Below are 14,199 nucleotides of genomic sequence, written 5' to 3'. Positions count from 1 at the left end.
TGATGCGGTCCTCTTTGAAATGGGATTTAGGAGTTATCTTCCTAAATCACTTAAACTCTTTTTATGAGCTCTTACCCACTGTTGTTATGTTGGGACAAAAAAATCTGTATCATGTCTCAGATTAAATGTGGAGACTGTCTAATGATAAGTCATTCAAGTACGGTAAATTTATCAGACCTTTCACTTTTGGGACCTTTAACTCTTAGGGTATGTCTGCACTACGAAATTATGTTGAATTTATAGAAGCCGGTTTTATACAAATCGGTTGTATACAGCCGATTGTGTGTGTCCCCACATAAAATACACTAAGTTCATTAAGTTGGCGGACCGCGTCCACAGTACTGAGGCTAGCGTCGACTTCCGGAGCGTTGCACTGTGGGTAGCTATCCCACAGTTCCCGCAGTCTCCGCCGCCCATTGGAATTCTGGGTTGAGATCCCAGTGCCTGAATGATGCAAAACAGTGTCACGGGGGGTTCTGGGTACATGTCGTCAGGCACCTACCCCTCCGTCAGAGCAACGGCAGACCATCGATTCGCGCCTTTTTACCTGGGTTATCTGTGCAGACAACATACCACGCCAAGCATGGAGCCAGCTCAGCTCAGCTCAGCTCACCATCACCATATGTCATCTGGGTGCCGGCAGACGTTGTACTGCATTGATACACAGCAGCAGCTCATTGCCTTTTGGCAGTAGATGGTGCAGTATGACTGGTAGCCTTCATTGGCGATCTGTGTGCTGGCAGACGTGGGGCTGGCAGACGTGGGGCTGCATTGCACACAGCAGCAGCCCCTTGCCTTTTGGTAGAAGATGGTATATTACGATTGATATCCGTCGTCGTCGTACTGCAGTGCCTGTCAATCATGGGCACCTGGGCAGACATGCTCAGTCCTATCGAACAGTCTCGACGATGATGGCTATCAGTCGTAGTGTGCTATTTTCTGCCAAGTGCCCAGTATTTTCTGCCAAGCATCCAGAAGATGCCGAGGTCATGCTGTACCGTCGTCTGCCAGCTTAAGATATAAAAAATAGATTTGTTCTGTATTCATTTGCTTCCCCCTCCCTCTGTGAAATCAACAGCTTGCTAAACCCAGGGTTTTGAGCTCAATCTTTGTGGGGGGCCATTCTGTGTGACAGTTGTTTGTGTTTCTCCCTGATGCACAGCCACCTTTGTTGATTTTAATTCCCTGTACCTGTACGCTATGTCGTCACTCGCCCCTCCATCCGTCAGATACTAGTTTCGCGCCTTTTTTCAGACCAGACACCATAGCACTGGGATCATGGAGCCCGCTCAGATCACCGCGGCAATTATGAGCACTATGAACTCCACGCACATTGTCCTGGAGTATATGCAGAGCCAGGACATGCCAAAGCAAAACCAGGACCAGCCGAGGAGGCGATTGCAGCGCGGCGACGAGAGTGATGAGGAAATTGACATGGACATAGACCTCTCACAAGGCACAGGCCCCAGCAATGTGCAAATCATGGTGTTACTGGGACAGTTTCATGCTGTGGAACGCCGATTCTGGGCCCGGGAAACAAGCACAGACTGGTGGGACCTCATCGTGCTGCAGGTGTGGGACGATTCCCAGTAGCTGCGAAACTTTCGCATGCGTAAGGGCACTTTCATGGAACTTTGTGACTTGCTTTCCCCTGCCCTGAAGCGCCAGAATACCAGAATGAGAGCAGCCCTCACAGTTGAGAAGTGAGTGGCGATAGCTCTGTGGAAGCTTGCAACGCCAGACAGCTACCGGTCAGTCGGGAATCAATTTGGAGTGGGCAAATCTAATGTGGGGGCTGCTGTGACCCAAGTTGCCAGGGCAATGAAAGACCTGGTGATATCAAGGGTAGTGACTCTGGAAAACGTGCAGGCCATAGTGGATGGTTTTGCTGCAATGGGATTCCCAAACTGTGGTGGGGTGATAGACGGAACCCATATCCCTATCTTGGCACCGGAGCACCAAGCCACCGAGTACATAAACCGCAAGGGGTACTTTTCAATGCTGCTGCAAGCCCTGGTGGATCACCAGGGACGTTTCACCAACATCAACGTGGGATGGCCGGGAAAGGTACATGATGCTCGCGTCTTCAGGCACTCTGGTCTGTTTCGAAAGCTGGAGGAAGGGACTTTCTTCCTGGACCAGAAAATAACCGTTGGGGATGTTGAAATGCCTATCGTGATCCTTGGGGACCCAGCCTACCCCTTAATGCCATGGCTCATGAAGCCGTACACAGGCAGCCTGGACAGTAGTCAGGACCTGTTCAACTACAGGCTGAGCAAGTGCCGAATGGTGGTGGAATGTGCATTTGGACGTTTAAAAGCGCGCTGGCGCAACTTACTGACTCGCTCAGACCTCAGCGAAAAGAATATCCCCATTGTTATTGCTGCTTGCTGTGCTCCACAATATCTGTGAGAGTAAGGGGGAGACATTTATGGCGGGGTGGGAGGTTGAGGCACATCGCCTGGCTGCTGATTACACGATGCCAGACACCAGGGCGGTTAGAAGAGCACAGCAGGGCGCGGTGCGCATCAGAGAAGCTTTGAAAACGAGTTTTGTGACTGGCCAGGCTACGGTGTGAAACTTCTGTTTGTTTCTCCTTGATGAACCCTCCGGCCCCCCCCCACCCAGTTCACTCTACTTCCCTGTAAACCAACCACCCCACCCTTCCCTCCCCCCTTCGAGCACCGCTTGCAGAGCAATAAAGTCATTGTTATTTCACATTCATGCATTCTTTATTAATTCATCACACAACTAGGGGGATAATTGCCAAGGTAGCCCGGGATGGTGGGGGAGGAGGGAAGGAAAAGGACACACTGCAGTTTAAAACTTTAACTCTTATTGAAGGCCAGCCTTCTGATGCTCGGGCAATCATCTGGGGTGGAGTGACTGGGTGGCCGGAGGCCCCCCCACCGTGTTCTTGGGCGTCTGGGTGAGGAGGCTATGGAACTTGGGGAGGAGGGCTGTTGGTTACACAGGGGCTGTAGTGGCGGTCTCTGCTCCTGCTGCCTTTCCTGCAGCTCAGCCATACGCTGGAGCATATCAGTTTGATGCTCCAGCAGCCGGATCATCAACTCTTGCCTTCTGTCTGCAAACTGACACCACCTATCATCTTCAGCCTGCCACTTGCTCTTTTCATCCCGCGATTCAGCCCGCCACCTCTCCTCTCGTTCATACTGTGCTCGTCCTCATCTGTAGTCTGACATTGACTGCCTCCACGCATTCTGCTGTGCTCTTTCAGCGTGGGAGGACATCTGGAGCTCTGTGAACATATCATCCCGAGTCCGCCGTTTTCTCCTTCTAATCTTCACTAGCCTCTGTGAAGGAGAAACATTTGCAGTTGGTGGAGGAGAAGGGAGAAGTGGTTAAAAAGACACATTTTAGAGAACAATGGGTACACTCTTTCACGTTAAATTTTGCTGTTCACATTACACAGCACATGTGCTTTCGTTACAAGGTCGCATTTTTCCTCTTATATTGAGGGCCTGCTGTTTTGGTGTGAGAGATCACTCACGCAGTGCCAGGCAACAGATTTCGGCTTGCAGGCAGCCATAGTAAGCCACAGTCTTTTGGCTTTTTTAACCTTCTTATCATGTGAGAATGGTTTCAAACAGTAGCACCCTCATTTCCAATACCAAGCACCCGTTGGGTTAGCCATTTAAAATGGGTTTGCAATGTAAAAGGAGGGGCTGTGGTTTCCGGGTTAACATGCAGCACAAACCCAACTAACCCGCCTCCCCCCACACCCAATTATCGGGGATGATCACTTCACCCCTCCCCCCCACCGCATGGCTAACAGCGGGGAACATTTCTGTTCAGCAGAGCAGGAAGAGGCACCTCTGAATGTCCCCTTAATAAAATCGCCCCATTTCAACCAGGTGACCATGAATGATATCACTCTCCTGAGGGTAACAAAGAGCGATAAGGAATGGATGTTGTCTGCATGCCAGCAAACACCGGTACCATACGCTGCCATGCTTTGTTATGCAATGATTCCAGACTATGTGCTACTGGCCTGGCGTGGTAAAGTGTCCTACCATGGCGGACGGGATAAGGCAGCCCTCCCCAGAAACCTTTTGCAAAGGCTTTGGGAGTACATGAAGGAGAGCTTTCTGGAGATGTCCCTGGAGGATTTCCGCTCCATCCCCATACACGTTAACAGACTTTTCCAGTAGCTGTCCTGGCCGAGATTGCCAGGGCAAATTAATCATTAATCATTAAACACGCTTGCTTTTAAACCATGTGTAATATTTACAAAGGTACACTCACCAGAGGTCCCCTGTGTGCCCTCAGGGTCTGGGAGCATGCCTTGGATGAGTTCGGGGGTTACTGGCTCCAGGTCCAGGGTGATAAACATATCCTGGCTGTTGGGGAAACCAGTTTCTCTGCTTCCTTGCTGCTGTGAGCTATCTACATTATCTTCATCCTCATCTTCCTCGTACCCCGAACCCTCTTCCCTGTGTGTTTCTCCAGTGATGGAGTCGTAGCACACGGTTGGGGTAGTGGTGGCTGCACCCCCTAGCATGACATGCAGCTCCGCGTAGAAGCGGCATGTTTGCGGCTCTGCCCCGGACTTTCCGTTTGCCTCTCTGGCTTTGTGGTAGGCTTGCCTTAGCTCCTTAATTTTCACGCGGCACTGCTGTGCGTCCCTGTTATGGCCTCTGTCCTTCATGGCCTTGGAGACCTTTTCTAATATTTTGCCATTTCATTTACTGCTACGGAGTTCAGCTAGCACTGATTCATCTCCCCATATGGCGAGCAGATCCCGTACCTCTCATTCGGTCCATGCTGGAGCTCTTTTGCGATCCTGGGACTCCATCATGGTTACCTGTGCTGATGAGTTCTGCATGGTCACCTGTGCTCTCCACGCTGAGCAAACAGGAAATGAAATTCAAACGTTCGCGGGGCTTTTCCGGTCTACCTGGTCAGTGCATCTGAGTTGAGAGTGCTGTCCAGAGCGGTCACAATGAAGCACTGGGGGATAGCTCCCGGAGGCCAATAACGTCGAATTCCGTCCACACTACCCCAATTCCGACCCGCTAAGGCCGATTTTATCGCTAATCCCCTCGTCGGAGGTGGAGTAAAGAAACCGGTTTAAAGGGCCCCTTAAGTCGAAAGGAAGGGCTTCGTCGTGTGAACGTGTCCAGGCTTAATTCGATTTAACACTACTAAAGTCGACCTAAACTCATAGTGTAGACCAGGCCTTATACTTGCTGCTCTGTGAGAGTCTTTGTGCACTCTTCCTTTGAATCTCTACCCCCTATACATTTGCAGAAGATAACAGCAGATCAGCTCTTGTTGAAACAATAACACCATTGCTTTTGGTTCTTATTCATGCTGCTCTTGCGGTGTAAACTTGCAGATGCATTTGTAACAAAAGAAGAAAGAAAAAATTAATGGAGATATCCCATCTCCTAGAACCGGAAGGGACCTTGAAAGGTCATTGAGTCCAGCCCTCTGCCTTCACTAGCAGGACCAAGTACTGATTTTGCCCCTGATCCCCAAGTGGCCCCCTCAAGGATTGAACTCACAACCCTGGGTTTAGTAGGCCAATGCTCAAACCACTGAGCTATCCCTCCCCCCGAATCTCTGCCTTTAATCAAAGTTGCCACTCACCTCTGCATGTTCATAAATGTGGCTAGGGCTGTATCACAGGGATGGGCAATACCTTATATGATATGTTCCTAATATAGTGTTCCTCTTGCCAACAGGGGAACACAGAATTTGCTGTCCTTTCCAGCCCTTAGCCATCCATTACCAGAAATTTTGTGGGGAAGCATTATATTGGGGAGCCAGGCAACCCACATATTGTTCGGGACAGATTTTTCTGATGCTTCATACAATAGGGAGAGAAAAGATGGCAAGTCAAGTATGTTGTGATTCACGGGATAATCACCCTTCTCCGTTCATAATGCAGGACTCTATACTCATCAGTACATCATGTCAAGATTTATGTTGTTTAAGTCAGGGATTCTCAACATTTTTTCTTTCTGAGCCCCTCCCCCCCCAAACATGCTATAAAAACTCCACGGAACACCTTTGTGGCAACTGTTTTTCTGCATATCAGAGCCAGGGCCAGCATCAGCAAGCAGGGCAATTGCTTGGGGCCCCACACCACAGGGGGCCCTGTGAAGTTAAGTTGCTCAGGCTTCATCTTCAGCCCCTCTTGGCAGGGCTTGGGGTCCTGGCTTCAGACCCTTGCAGTGGGGCTTTGGCTTTCTGCTCTTGGCCCTAGCAAGTCTAATGCCACCCCTGCTTGATGGACCCTCTGAAACCTGCTTGTGGCCCCCCAGGGAGCCCTGGACCACTGGTTGAGAACTCTGGAGTATATATATATGGTGTCAGAATTTTTATTTAAAAAAAAAAGATCGTTTTTTCCCTCATCTAACATGAAAAAATAAAGGATGAGCTTATGATTGTCAGCAACTTGAGAGAGTAATGGGGTCCTAGTTTTTTTCCTTCTTGAGGGGGAGGAGTATAGGGATGGGAGTCTTGCCACCCTCACCTTACTCACCCTCTCCCTGACAAGTTATTCTGTCTGACTCAGAAAAATGCCAGTCCCCCAGCAGCAGCATCCTTTCCCCCTTGCCTATATTAGACCCTAGCTTCTGCAGCACAGAGGATAGGAACAAGACTCTTTCCAGAGCTATGCCTTCCATCTTTGACCAGAATAAGTCAGTGATACACTAGCTCAGATCCCTCCCTTTCCTAAATGTTCTTAGTACATCTGGTAACCTTGTGCTGCTGCTACACTGATGAGTTTCAGATGGGCTTCAGATTCTTTGATGAATTCCAAATGTGGTCAAATTATCATTGGCTAATTTTCATTTATAAAGGGGGATCAGATGAGTACTGCTTAATTCAGTTGAAATGTGCATCTCTAACTGTCAAACTTGATACAGACCACTGAATCTCAGAATTAGAATCCTACTACATAAGATATACAAATCAAGGGCCCAGTACTGCCATCAGTTATGCCTGTGTAACAACAACTGTTGTCAGTGGGAAGTCTACATGGATATTTGAAGGGCCGAATTGGACTCTAGTGCTTCATTCTTTGCCTTTCTCAGCGAGACAAAGCCAAATTCTGCTCTTATTTCATTTTATACTCGTCCAAATCTGGGGAAATTGACTTCTGCAGAGTTACTCCAGATTTAAACTAGTGTAACAGGATACAAGGTGACCACACCATCTGTAGCAGGGGTGGCCAACTTGAGCCTGAGAAGGAGCCAGAATTTACCAATGAGCATTGCCAAAGAGCCACAGTAATATGTCAGCAGCCCCCCATTCGCTACCCCCTTCCAGCCTCCATTACCTCCCACCCACCAGCAGCCCTGCCAATCAGCACCCTTCCTCCCCATGCTCCCGCCTGCCGCAATCAGCTTTTTTGCAGTACGCAGGAGGCTCTGGTGGGGAGGGAGGAGGAGCAAGGGCATGGCAGGCTCGGGGGAAGGGGCAGGGGCCTTGGTGGAAGGGTTGGAGTGGTGGCAGGACCTGGGGCAGAGCAGGGGGTTGAGCAGTGAGCACCCCACAGCACATTGGAAAGTTAGCATCTGTAGCTCCAGCCTTGGAGTCAGCAGCTATACAAGGAGCCTCATATTAACCTCTGAAGAGCCGCATGTGGCTCCGGAGCCACAGGTTGACCACCCCTGATCTATAGATATTCACTATAACTGTAAAAGTATTTATGAATTACAGTATTTTTTCCTAAAGGACACTACCTGATACCTTTAAAATGATATGTTGTAGATCCTTATAGAGTATAGACAAATATAACTTATTTGGACCTCATCAAGTCTAATGAAACTATTGATTTTGTTCTATGATCTTAAACTTCCATTGGCTATTTCTACCTCCCATATGCAATGGAGATATACAACGATACATTTCCTACTATATTATTCACACATTTTCAAGAGGAATAATAAAGAAGGAAGATTATCTTAGGTCATGTCACTTTACAGTTTATGGTGTTGTAGGCTATCAGTAATAATAACAAAGTGACGAGTTCTAAGTCACTTAGGTGCTTTTGAAAATTATATACTATATCCCTAATTAATTATTTTTTAAGTGATTGATTTCCTTGTCTCGTGACTTTTTATCAGTTTATATTTTTGTTTTTAAAATGAAGTGGTTTTAGATTGGAGAAATATTAGCAAGTAGAGTTATACAAATCTAGGAAGAAAGGAGGACTTCAGTGAGGCCAAGGTTTCATACTGTATTTTTGGGTAGTTTCTATAGAGCCCCATAGATTTCATCCCTATTAAATGCAATAGGATTTTTCCATAAGAGATATTTATTATTAGTAGTAGTAGTACTACTTCTGCTACTTGTATTACTGTGTGCTTAGGAACCTGAATCAGGGACCAAGACCTCCTTGTGCTAAACACTCTACAAAAACAAGAAAAAAGACAGTCTGTGTCCCAAAGAGTTTACAATCTAAGCATAAAACAAGAGCAAACAGATAGATACAGACAGAAGGTGGAGTACAAGGAAACAATGAGACAACATGGGTCAGAATGATAGAGAGTGGTCTGGGCATGCAAGTGGCCTGGCCATTTCAAGTTTTTTATAGGCATCATGCCAAAGGAAAGTTTTAAGAAGGAATTTGAAGGAGGACAATGAGGTAGCTCTGCCTGTATTTGAACTTGGAATGAATTTTGCCAATTTTACACAATTTTTTCAAATAAGTTCCTCCTTTCCTCTTGCACAGCCAATTTGATTTTCCCCCAGTAAAAAATGAAATTGGTCAAGTGTTAAGATGCTAAATAAACTCACCAACAAACTGACATTTATCTTCATAGAAAGGAAATATTGAAAGTGAATTTTTCATTTTTTTCACAAAAATCGCTTCTTCGTCAATTTTTTTCCTTTCTTTTTTTCATATGGCCTTAGCAGCAGCTTGTGTTTTGGTACAGCACCATGGTAAACATACCATCAATGGAACATGGAGGCATACAATAGAAGAGAAAAGACCAGATGAAATTCACGAAACAACTTGAGTAACACCACCATATTTGCACTTAGTGTTGCTATGAAAATGTTGCTACTAGTAAAAAAATAAAATAAAAACACCCACCTTATTACATTTATCTGCAGGTTAACTACGATGGAGAACTTCACAAGCACCCACAACTGGAAGCTGATTTGACAGCAGTGAGAGAGATCTATGGGCCTAATGCAGTATCTCTCAGGTACATTGTTTTAGTGGGTAAAATTCTTGTCAGTTCTGTGGCTGGAAAAAGGACATAAAATTGGTAATCAGCAGCATAAGTTTAGGGAATGGAAGCTAGTTGGCTATATTCTGGCGTGTTTGACATGTTGCAGATAGGCCTCTATGTAGGATCGCCATTACAAACTATACAAAGGGTCATAACTAAGGCTACGATTTAGTCACAGGTATTTTTAGTAAAAGTCATGGACAGGTCACGGGCAATAAACAAAAATTCATGGTCCGTGACCTATCCATGACTTACACTATAAATACCCCTGCCTAAATCTTGGGGGGGAGGGAGGCACCCCAGAGGGACGCTGCTGGGGGTGACATCTACTGGGGGTGCCCTGGGGGCCTGTTGCTGAGGGGGTCAGCGGCACCAGCTGCCGGGGGACGCTGAACAGTGACTGCACCGGCCACCCCGGAACCACTGCTCAGCCAGTTCCCGGGGCCAGCCGCACTAGTCGCTGTTCGGGAAGTTCCTGGAGCCAGCTGTCCGGAGCCGCCTGAGCAGTGGCCAGTGTGGCTAGCTCCAGGGCTGCTCCAGCAGTGGCTGGTGTGGCTGGCTCCAGGGCTGCCCGAGCAGCTGGTTGCGGAGCCACTCCAGCAGCACCTGGTTTGGCTGACCCCAGGGGGAGCCTGGAGCCAGGAGCCTGCTGCTTGGGCAGCCCTGGGGTCAACCACATTGATAGCCGCAGAAGTCTTGGAGGTCGCGGGAAGTCACGGAATCCGTCACTGCCACAGATTTCTAGGGTGATAATTTATATCAACTAATGGAAAGTGAACGAACATTATGATGTAGCAGTGATGATTCTGAGCTCTGCTTTGTAATGTTGTTGAACTTACTAATACAGCTGCCTATGCTCAGAACAGTTTCTTAAGGCACCATTTTGTAAACATTGAAGTCAATGAGAGTGTTGCTTTTAACTTTAATGGGGACAGGATTGGGCTGTTATATTTTGATTAAAATTACTGTTAAGCATAATTTCACTCAAAATATTTGTTAAACTATCTTTGCTCTGTCATGTAGTCCATAATGTTTTCATGAGGTATTATTTTAATAATAACAATAATAATTAATAATTAATAAATACATTATGACCAGTAGGCAAGATTTAACAGAGCTGGTTGCAAAGTGATGGAGAAAATATCACCTTGATACTATGATATAAGACAAGAAATAAAAAACTATACGGGATCTAATGGTCATCTTGCATATATTGCATATAACAATTTCCATGAACCTATATAATATGTTAACTCTTGTATTCTAAGAAAAGAGATATTGTTTAAAACAAAGTTGTGTGGTGCTGCTGAATAACATGCCGATTTAATTTATCAAGTGTACATTTTAATGGCATATATTTAATTCCTTGGATGATATTCCTAAAAGAAAAAAGTCTTCATTATCTGCCGTTTGAAGTTAAGTGGAAATTCATTCGATTTAAAGGACATTGGAAATCTAAATCCAAGCAGTTGTACATGACTTAAGAAATGAATGAGATAATCATTTAGTTGCCAGACTGTTAACTGCTACACTGTGTGAAATTCTGTATACCTTTATAATATGTTCCCTCAGGCACTTAACATTACAACAATGAATATAACCTTTTTCAAATGTTAATGCATTTAATTTACTGAATAATCTTCTTCATTGTGGGCTATGCCATCTCTTAGGGCTCAATTCATTAGAATTTGGTATCTGTGAGTGCTTCTGGCATGTGGAAAACTTTTGTGCTTCTTAAATTCTTCAGCAGTTGACAATACCCATATATCTTTGGCAACCACAAAATGCAACATTAGGCATTCAGTTTCATCCTCTCCTCTAATCCTAATTCCCTGACTGCACCAAGTACAACTGACAATGACATTGGGGGCACCCGCTGAATGAGACTATATCGAAGGGCATGTCTACACAGCTGCGTGGAGGGCGCTTTCTAGTGTTGGTGGATAGACATACACTAGCTCTGCTCCAGCTAGCATGCTAAAAATAGCAGTGTGGCTGTGGCAGCACCAGTCACCCAAATACAATCCTTCCTGACCGCCTAGGTACATACTTGGGAGGCTAGCCCGAGCCACTGCCCATGCTGCTATAGCCACACTGCTATTTTTCACATGCTAGCTCAAGTAGAGTTTGTGTGTCTATCTGCCCATTCTGGGAAGCACTCACCCAGCTGCTGTATAGACATCCCCTGTGAGAGTTGCCTCTTCCCCTGCTGTCTAATTATCGATCAACCAGAGAACTTTAAAGGTAAAAAGAGGAGTTTCTGCAGACACTAGGCATGCATGGTATTCAGCTCCTCATCACTGAGTTCTGGATGCTAGAGATGGGCAAACCCTTCACACATTGTTTATTTGCCACATGAACCAAACCCCTCAGAGTCTGTTCACATTGATTATTGAGGGACCAGCCTCCTGAAGGTTTGTTTGAAAGATCTCAAGAGCTGCACTGCCACATCAGGACTATGTGATGACCTCTTCTCCTGCCTCACTGTAGGCTGTGGTAGGAGAAGTATTTCCTAGCTCCTGCAACTTTATTCGGGGGGATAGCCCTAAAATCCCTTATGAATAGGGGTGGGCTTTAGAGAGCATGAAAATTCCTTGGTTGTACCCTTTTTATCTCCTCTTATTTCACTCAGCTTTGTGTATTTTGTTGTTTCACCTACATTTTTATTTAATGGTGGGATTTTGCTCAAAGGCCCAGTCCTTCAACACTCATTCACTTGAGTAATATTAGCACTTGAATTGTCTCATTCAGTTTCATGGTCCTGCTTGCATAAATAAGCATTGCTCATAGACTTTCAGGATCTGGCCTTTGGTTCTTCAAGCAATTCAATAAAAAATGTGAGACCTTTTGCACTGGTTGCATTTTAATGCATGTTAGTGAGCTTAGCTACTTAGTGCACACAGTATTGCAACATCTTAAATGTAGGCCCTTTTACAGCAGTGAGTTCCATGGAGCCAGTACAGCTTCATAAAGCTCCTCCTTCACCAAGTTCATTGAAGGCTCAGGGTTTGTGTCTATACAGGGCTGGACTAAGCTGCTGGGCAATTGCCCTGTGGGCTGGTTCCTTCCATTGTCCGCAAGGCCAGTCTGCTGCTGTAGTTTGAAGTATATTGACAGAATATTTTCAAATATTAAAGTTAATTTTTCAGTTTAATTCTTGCATGATTGTCAGTTTATGCAATCTCAGGCCACTGTTAAGTTTAATAGATTGGCTGGGAGGTCTTTCTTACCACCTCTACCTCAGGCTATGGAAGCAGTGGGAAACGGGTGAAAAGAAAGCTATCCCAGTTATGTGTGACAGCAAGCACTGGTCAGTTATGCTTTAAAGAGGGACCGTTTAAGGAAAAAACACTGCTGATTCTGCTCTAAAATACTATTCACTTAAGTAATTTAGGTGGAAGAGGAACATAACACAAATTTTATGTCTAATGTACGTGAAAGGTAGTTGTTCTAGCCTGTATTTTTCAACAGTTCTTTGATATGCTGCGGGAAGGTCACTGAAAGGAGGCAAAACATGAGAGGACAATACAAGAGAGAAACCAGCACAAGCAAACCAGTCACACATTAAATGTAAAAGTTCAAGCACTTTAAAATACTTATGTGCATGAGTTAAAACTGTGCCTTGGGGAGTCCCGCATTAATTGCATGTGGCAGATAGCACAAACTAACACTGACCTTGACAGCATTACAGGGTAGTCTTCAAGGTTCCGTTATTCTTTAGCAGTTTCTCCAAATTACTAGACAGGGTTTTTTGGAGGGGGAGAGGAATTTTGTCAGGTCAACTACACCTGTCTCCTTGGTCTTAGCTTTTTTCATTTTTCTGTAGCAGTTTGTAGACACTCTTTTTAGTACCTCTCAGGGTTTCCCAGAGAAGGAGCAGGAGTGTGATTTCTCTCTTTAGTGTTACATCTGATGTTGCTGGAAAATTAAGTACCTTTTTATCTTCAGAGTAGATCCAGAACAAACAACACCTGCTTAGACTTCCCCATGCTGCCTGACCAATGTGCCCCAGTTCGGTTCTGCGGGGACCAACTTTATACAATAAAATACAACTCCCAGTGAGTTTTATAGAATTCAATAATTCAAGATGGTGTGCAGTACAGCTGCAAAAAACCTGAGGTATAGATACATGAGGCCAGATGCACTCTTGTAGATTCAGGGAGGCACAAATAGCACCTCCCTGCATCAGCCTGGCCTGCAGTGTTATAGGGGGATTCACCCCAGGAAGGACAAGTGGTTATAATATTGAAGGTTTCCTTCACCAAGGGGAGCTTTAACCTCCATTGATGTATCCAAAGAAGCTCTCTCAGTGGCAGCTATTAAAGGGAGGAAATTAATTAGCCTGCTCTCCTGGCTGTCCAGCCCGCATTGCACACTTTCTGAGATGAACTAGACACCTGTAAGCCTCCCAGGACTGGTGAGGTAGAAGGTGCTTTATGCAACTCATAGCAGACTTTCCATTACTAGGAGCCTTATACAAAGATCCTTGCCTGTTTCCATAGGTGAATCTTATCTATTGTATGGGGAACAAACCCAAGCATTTAAGAGTGAATGATGGTTCAGTTTCTGTTCCTGTTCAGACTATCAGTTGTGATGCTGTTTGTAGCAGAGTGGATACCTTGTTCATTGAGAACTGGAATGGATTCAAACACTTCATTACACAAAGGCTGTCATTTCATTGCGGCCATCAGTTGTTAATGGCTTTTGGTCACTACAAACCAAATGTGAACCTAGAGGTAAATAGCTGTCATTTACCCAGTGTTGTCCATTACAGAGTAGCCCATTACAATTCCCTTGAGATATGCAGTTCCTCAAATGTGATTATCTGTGTTATTGAAGGCTTGGAGTATTATTTGCAGAGGCTGTTAGTTGATCCCTTTCAATACAGCAAAAAGTCACCCATTATGGAAATGTTGGCCTCACCCAGTTAAATATGAACTTTAATATCCATTACTGCTTTTATTCTTATTAAGATCTCTCC

At 45.4% G+C, this 14,199-nt stretch overlaps 1 protein-coding gene across 2 annotated transcripts in view; it reads left to right on the top strand.

Annotated features, from left to right (window-relative positions):
• Window positions 1-14,199, top strand: part of PARP8 (poly(ADP-ribose) polymerase family member 8) — a 171,592-nt gene that overhangs the window by 89,200 nt on the left and 68,193 nt on the right. For both annotated transcript variants that reach the window (XM_054032717.1, XM_054032719.1), the window contains exon 7: window positions 9,097-9,191. In XM_054032717.1, coding sequence (XP_053888692.1) covers window positions 9,097-9,191 — 95 coding nt within the window. The remainder of the gene's footprint in view (window positions 1-9,096; window positions 9,192-14,199) is intronic.

This window comes from Malaclemys terrapin, chromosome 6 (assembly GCF_027887155.1).
Source record: "Malaclemys terrapin pileata isolate rMalTer1 chromosome 6, rMalTer1.hap1, whole genome shotgun sequence".
NCBI classification, from domain to species: Eukaryota; Metazoa; Chordata; order Testudines; family Emydidae; genus Malaclemys; species Malaclemys terrapin.
Note: the sequence above shows the minus strand (reverse complement) of the source record. Positions and strands in the feature narration are given on the sequence as shown.